Raw genomic sequence first — 7,416 nt, 5'->3', positions numbered from 1 at the left:
GATTTTCTAACCAAAGAACTCCCTTTGGTATTTCTTGTAGTTTTGGTTTGGTTTTTACAAATTCCCTAAACTTCTATTTATCTGGATATGTCCTAATTTCACCATCATATTTGAGATACAGTTTTGCTGGATGTAAGATTCTTGGCTGGCAATTTTTTTCCTTCATTTTTTTAAATAAGTCATCCCATTGCCTTCTTGCCTGCACGGTTTCTGCCAAGTAGTCCGAGCTTATTCTTATTGACTCTCCTTTGTAGGTGACTTTTCATTTATCCCTAGCTGCTCTTAAAATTCTCTGTTTATCTTTGTTTTTAGCAAGTTTGATTATAATATGTCTTGGTGACTTTCTTTTAAGATCTACCTTCTGTGGAGTTTGATGAGCATCTTGGATAGATATCTTCTCATCTTTCACAATATCTGCCAACAAATCTTCAACAATTCTCTCTGTATTTTCTTTTATCCCTCCCTGTTCTGGTATTCCAATTACTCATACGTTCTTTCTTTTGATAGAGTCCCACATGATTCTTAAGGTTTCTTCACTTTTTAAAATTCTTTTATGTGATTTTTCTTCAAATATATTAATGCCAAGTGCTTTAGCTTCAAATTAAGAAATTCTGCCTTCCACTTGCTCAAATCTGCTTCTCTGACTTTGTATTGAGTTGTCTACTCCTGTAATTTTATTATTAATCTTCTGAATTTCTGATTGCTGTCTGTCTATGGATTTTTCTGGCTTATTAAATTTTTCATTATGTTCCTGAATAATCTTTTTAATTTCTTCAATTGCTTTATCTGTGTGTTCCTTGTCTTGTTCTGTGTATTGCCTCATTTCCTTCCTGATGTCTTGAAGGGTTCTGTACATTAAACTTTTGTATTCTGTCTCTGGTAATTCCAGGAAGGCACTTTCATTTAGAAGATCCCTGGATTCTTTGTTTTGAGAGCTCGTTGAGGCAATCATAGTCTGTTTCTCTATGTGACTTGATATTGACTGTTGTCTCCAAGCCATCTATAAGTTATTGTATTATTTTATGTTTGCTTGCTGTGTCGTAGCTTCTTGCTTTGTTTTGTTTCGATATACCTAAATGTGTTGCTTGAGTGAACTAGCTTGTTTATTTTCACCTTTGGAGCTCTGACATCCTGTCCCCAGATGGCTAGAGCTGTTATCAGATTTATCAGTCTAGGAGTCCATTCAGTTTTCTTGTATGAATTCAGCTCAGGTGTCCAGGTAGCTGATCATCAAGTGTGTGGTACAGGCTCTGTCCTACAGCCTTAGGGGGTCAGGGGTGATTGGTGTAGGTACTGGTATCTGTTTGCAGCAGGGAGTCACACTCTGAACAATGCAGGGGGCTGAGAATCATCCCCCATGTGTCTCTGAGGAAAGCGTGTCCCTGTTCCTTAGAACGTACAGGTGGGAGGGTTTTGCAGACAGACCATGGCACCCAATTTTTTGGTTGTGAGTACTGGGAGGTACCAGTTATTCTTGGACACCTGTAGTGGGTGGCTGGGTGACCTGAGTCGAGCTACCAGTCCTTAGGTCCCTGATGTGAGTAGGTGAGGACCCTGTTTAATAGGCAAAGCAATATCAAACCTTAAACACCCCCTCTCCTCTGCACAGCTGAAATGGTTAGAGTCCACCAACAAGGGCCTATTCTCCTGAAACAGGCCCACACAGGTCCATGCAGAGGGGAAAGGTACTCAAAGTCCATGGATCGTTTGTGCCTGGACAGGAGCCACTTCTGTCCTGAGCTCCCCTGGTTAGTGGAGCTGGCAAATTATCTTTTCCCCCAATTGCAAATTTATTCCTTCTCCAAGGTCGGGAGGATGGTTCTAGGTGCTCAACAGGGCCTAACTCAGACCTAGGGAAGTCAGCTGCTGAAGCTGACTTGGGAGCGGAGGGGAGGGGCATTGTAAAATAAATGCAAGTACTTAGCTTTGCCGAGAGCGCCATTCTTCTCTAGTTCCGGAGGTGTGAGTAGGCTGTGTGGCTGGCTGCTTCTCCCTGAGGAAACTGCGGCTGAATGCTAGAACCAGCCCACCACTGCCACTCCCAGGGATGGTGCCTGAGGGCTCCCAGTCATTCAAGTCTGGTAACTCCTCTCTGCTTCTGTACTGTCTCTTCCTCCTCCTGCCCCTCAGTTCATTTTCTGAGCTTGCCTTTGATGTTCAGGGCTCCTAGCTTGTCCTAAATATATTCGTTTCACTTGTTTTTTTAGGTCTTTGTTGTAAAGAGGGCTGGCCAGAAGCATCTGTCTATTCCACCATCTTGGCTCCACCTCTGCTGGAGCCAACTTATCCTGCTTTTTTATATGTTTTGACATTGTCTGCTATCTTCAAGACATTAATGTATTTTTTTTTCAGTTATTGATTGTATGTTCATTTGTTTTGTGTCACTTTTTGGTTTGTTTTGGTATGTCAAGGCAGATGGGCCAGGCATGCTTTGCTGCTTGCTCCTCTGTGGGCATGGTAGCTCTCATCAACTTGTTTAAGTGGGCAAGGCACCAGCAGGCAGGCAAGCCCACTTCATTTTATACTGTTTGGTGAGGTGGCTGATGGCAAACTGCATGGGTGCTGTCTGCCTCCTGATATTGGTCCAGATGTGTGGGAGTGTTCACAGCCCCTCACCAGATAGGTGTGGATGTTGGATGGGGAGTCGTACAGGCTCACTTCCCACCTTTCAGAAGCTGGTCATGTGGGGTGAGGGAAGGCAGTTCAGTCCCAGTGCAGTGGCAGGCCTGAGCAACAGGTGTGTTCTAGCAATGGCAGCACCATGATAGCCGATGGGAAGAGGAGCTGGTGTACGGGGCTATTTGGGAGGTGGGGGGAAAGAGAGAGAAAAAAAGGTAACTTGTGGGTGGGGGCATGGCAGACTTGGGGGTCAATGGGATGGCAAATGGAGCTAGGTGAAAGGTAGAAAGAAATAAAAAGAAAATAAATGGCGGCATGGTGGGGGCCAGCAGGTGGAGTGGGGCAGATCCAGGCAGCAGCAGACTGGTGCACCAGTGGTACTGTATCTACAGTGGCATGGCAGGGCTAGTAGGAAAGGCAAAGGTGGCATAGGGGCTAGGTGGGAGGGAGAAAGAAAAGGAAAAAAGAGAGAAAATGGTGGGGGCCTGTGAGTGGAGGCAGGGAGGAGCCAGGGGCTGGTGGGAAGGGAGGGGAGGTGATGGACTGGGCTAGGTAGGAAGGAGAAAGAAAAGAAAAAAGTGAAAAAATAATGGTGGCACGGTGGGGACCATGGATGGGGTGGGGCAAACCCAGGACAATGGCAGGCTAGTACTCTAGTGGCTCCCTAGCCTGGCAGGAAGCAGTTTAGGTGGCGTACAGGGCTAGATGGGAGGAAGAAAGAAAAGGATGAAAGAGAAAAGAAAAAAATTTTTTTAAACTGCCAGTGCTATGAGGGCCAGCAAGTGGGAGCAGGGTGGACCCAAGGGCTGATTGGAAAGAAGGGGAAGTGGGAAGGAAAAAGAAAAAGCTAAAAAAAAAAAAAAAAAAATAGCACAGCAAGAGCTGGCCAGTGGGGGCACAGGGTGGTGATGGGCCCCAGTGGATCTCTACCGAGGGCAGTGAGGTGTGGCCCAATGGTAAGGGGGGTTGGTGGTGTACAGGGCTAGGTGGGAGGCAGAAAGAAAAAGAAGAAAGAGGGAGAGGAATGATGCAGCAAGAGCTGGTGGGCGGGGATGGGGCAGTGTGCCAGTGTTCCTCTAGCTGTGGTGGTGCAGCAGGAAGGGGTGAAGGTAGCGTGTGGGTACAGGTCAGGGGGAGAAAGAAAAGGAAGGGGAAAAAAATGGCATGTTGGGAGCTGACAGGTGGGGGTGGGGCAGACTCAGGCTGGCAGCAGGTCAGTGTCACTCTGGCCAAGATGGCACAGCATGGCCCAGTGGGAAAGGGCACAGAGATGGCATACGGGGCAGAAGGGTAAAGGGTAGGAAAGCATGTTTCTTTGATTACCAGATGCTGTGTCTCCTGTTGGGAGCTCCATGAAGTTGCCTTTCTGTGCTCCCTGTCCGGGATCACTGCTGGCTGTGCTCCAAGATGGCAATGCTGTGCCATGTTAGTTGGCAGGGGAACTCCATTCCATCGCTCTCCTCGTTGTTTGTTTTCCTGCAGTTTCTTCTATTCGGTTTTTGATCAAGTTCTTTATCCCTTCATTTGATGGTTAGGGTTCCAGGATTGACGTTTGTATCTGTTTTACCTAGTTTTTTGGGTCTTTGCTGCAGAGGGACAGCGTGATGCATCTATCTAGGGTCCTGTGTTGGATCCACCCCGTCCCCCTCCCCCAGCCTGTAATTGTTACTGAAGCAGGATGCAGATTGCTAGATCGTTCTCCTGTGGAGCCACTGTGTGGATTCAAACCACCAATATTTCTGTTAGCAGCCGAGCTCTTAACCATTGTGCCACCAGGGCTTGGATCCAATTCTGAGTCTATTTTGCTACAAGTCTCTGGTGTATTATTAATATTCTAGACCCAGTGCCTTACAAATTCTCATAAATAGATAGATACAGATATATTTAACACCTCATCATTTTCATAGTCAGAAAGCTTCAGAAACTTATTTATAAATACATCTACTTCTAAGCCACATATTTTCCCTATAAGATAAATCTAGCAATATTTGCATTAAATCTCATTTTCTTAAACTTTTCAATTTCGTCTATTCATTCCTTAAAAAGAGCTTGCTATCACCTTTGTTGTTGTTGTTGTTAGGTGCTGTCGAGTCGGTTCCGACTCATAGCAACCCTATGCACAACAGAACGAAACACTGCCCGGTCCTGAGCCATCCTTACAATCGTTGTTATGCTTGAGCTCATTGTTGCAGCCACTGTGTCAGTCCACCTCGTTGAAGGTCTTCCTCTTTTCTGCTGATCCTGTACTCTGCCAAGCATGATGTCCTTCTCCAGGAACTGATCCCTCCTGACAACATGTCCAAAGTATGTAAGACACAGTCTTGCCATCCTTGCTTCTAAGGAGCATTCTGGTTGTACTTCTTCCAAGACAAATTTGTTCGTTCTTTTGGCAGTACATGGTATATCCAATATTCTTCACCAACACCACAATTCAAAGGCATCAATTCTTCTTCTTCCTTACTCATTGTCCAGCTTTCCCACGCATATGATGCAATTGAAAATATCATGGCTTTGGTCAGGAGCACCTTAGTCTTCAAGGCGACATCTTTGCTCTTCAACACTTTAAAGAGGTCCTTTGCAGCAGATTTACCCAATGCAATGCATTTTTTGATTTCTTGACTGCTGCTTCCATGGCTGTTGATTGTGGATCCAAGTAAAATGAAATCCTTGACAACTTCAGTCTTTTCTCTGTTTATCATGATGTTGTTCATTGGTCCAGTTGTGAGGATTTTTGTTTTCTTTATGTTGAGGTGCAATCCATACAGAAGGCTGTGGCCTTTGATCTTCATTAGTAAGTGCTTCAAGTCCTCTTTACTTTCAGCAAGCAAGGTTGTGTCATCTGCATAACGCAGGTTGTTAATGAGTCTTCCTCCAATCCTGATGCCCCATTCTTCTTCATATAGTCCAGCTTCTTGGATTATTTGCTCAACATACAGATTGAATAGGTATGGTGAAAGAATACAACCCTGACGCACCCCTTTCCTGACTTTAAACCAATCAGTGTCCCCTCGTTCTGTCCGAACAACCACCTCCTGGTCTATGTAAAGGTTCCTCATGAGCACAATGAAGTGTTCTGGAATTCCCATTCTTTGCAAAGTTATCCATAATTTGTTATGATCCACACAGTTGAATGCTTTTGCATAGTCAATAAAACACAGGTAAACATCCTTCTGGTATTCTCTGCTTTCAGCCAGGATCCATTTGACATCAGCAATGATATCCCTGGTTCCATGTCCTCTTCCGAAGCTGGCCTGAATTTCTGACAGTTCCCTGTCGATACATTGCTGCAGCCAGTTTTGAATGATCTTCAGCAAATTTTGCTTGCGTGTGATATTATTGATATTGTTCTATAATTTCCACATTCAGTTGGATCACCTTTCTTGGGAATACGCATAAATATGGATCTCTTCCAGTCAGTTGGCCAGGAAGCTGTCTTCCATATTTCTTGGCATAACTATCACCTTTAGGACTAAATAATTTTAATTAAAAAATAAGCAAGAAAGGACTCGAAGGAAACCATCTACTTCCTTGTGGCTATCCTCACCCTTTGTGCTGATATTCCCCCAGGAAATAGAGAGAATGGAAAGTATAGTACCTTTTCCATTTAGGCTTGACATCAAGAAATCATTGAACCTTCCTTATTTTTAGCCAAACCACACAGAACCATGAAAACAGAGATTCTTAATAAAGAGAAACCCTGTCAGAATTGAGGAGTGGGTAGATAGGGTATATATGGCTTAACATAGCATATCCAATATTTTATAAGTTTATATTTGAAAAAACTATTCTTTCATACTAACTATAAAAATGAAGCCAGTCCAAATTTTCTCAGTTGGTGGGGAGCCACAAAACCAAAAACCCAGTGCTGTCGAGTCGATTCCGACTCATAGCGACCCTATAGGACAGAGCAGAATTGCCCCATAGAGTTTCCAAGGAGCGCCTGGCGGATTTGAACTGCTGACCCTTTGGTTAGCAGCCGTAGCACTCAACCACTACACCACCAGGGTTTCCTTATATTCACCCCTTGGGAAATATATCAGAATCTCAGGCAAAGCATGTGAAATATTTTTGATCATGAAAACTGGGCAAAGATTTTAAAAGCTTAAGAAACACTGAATTTAAATGAATTCTACAACAAGGAGCTGGTCATGCATAGGCAAATGAGCTTTTGGGGTGCAGAAAAGTCATAAACTTATAATACTATAATCGAAGAAGCAAGCTAAGTGATCAATGATTTTAAAACTTTTTTTAAGTGTTATAAACATATTTATTATAAAACCAATAAGAATAATGAGGCCAAGCTAAACACACAAAAATGTTGAAACAGTGGTTATGAATGACAGCTATAGTCATGTTACCCTCAACAGAATTTATCAGTAAGAATGTTTTTTCTTGCAACAAGAGAAAACCTGAACTACCATTTCTAAACATAGAGGGGTTTTTCTCACATTAGGAGGAGTCTAGCGGTTAAGAACTATGGCTGTTAACCAAGAGGTCGGCAGTTTGAATCCACCAGCCACTCCTTGGAAACCATATGAGGCAGTTCTACTCTGTCCTATAGGGTCACTATGAGTCAGAAACGACTTGATGAAAATGGGTTCGTGGTCTGATAGGGTCTCTGGTACAAACAGCTAAACACTTAACCTTAATTGGAAAGGTTGTCTGTTTGAACCTACCCAGAGGCCCTCAGAAGAAAGGTCACAGCCTTGAAAACCCTATGGAGCAGTTCTACCCTGCCCACATGGGGTTACCATGAGTCAGAATTGACTCAATGATTTTTTTTTTTGGAGCGACCTG

General features: G+C 43.8%; 1 protein-coding gene across 1 annotated transcript in view; it reads left to right on the top strand.

The window, feature by feature from the left end:
• The first annotated feature begins 3,671 nt into the window (after positions 1-3,671).
• RXFP1 (relaxin family peptide receptor 1) overlaps positions 3,672-7,416 on the top strand; it is a 134,634-nt gene continuing 130,889 nt past the window's right edge. The window contains exon 1 of the mRNA XM_049852805.1: positions 3,672-3,745. Within this exon, the coding sequence (XP_049708762.1) occupies positions 3,672-3,745 (74 nt within the window). The remainder of the gene's footprint in view (positions 3,746-7,416) is intronic.

Source organism: Elephas maximus, chromosome 13, assembly GCF_024166365.1.
Source record: "Elephas maximus indicus isolate mEleMax1 chromosome 13, mEleMax1 primary haplotype, whole genome shotgun sequence".
In the NCBI taxonomy this organism is placed as follows: domain Eukaryota; kingdom Metazoa; phylum Chordata; class Mammalia; order Proboscidea; family Elephantidae; genus Elephas; species Elephas maximus.
This window is presented reverse-complemented; position numbering and strand designations above follow the sequence as displayed.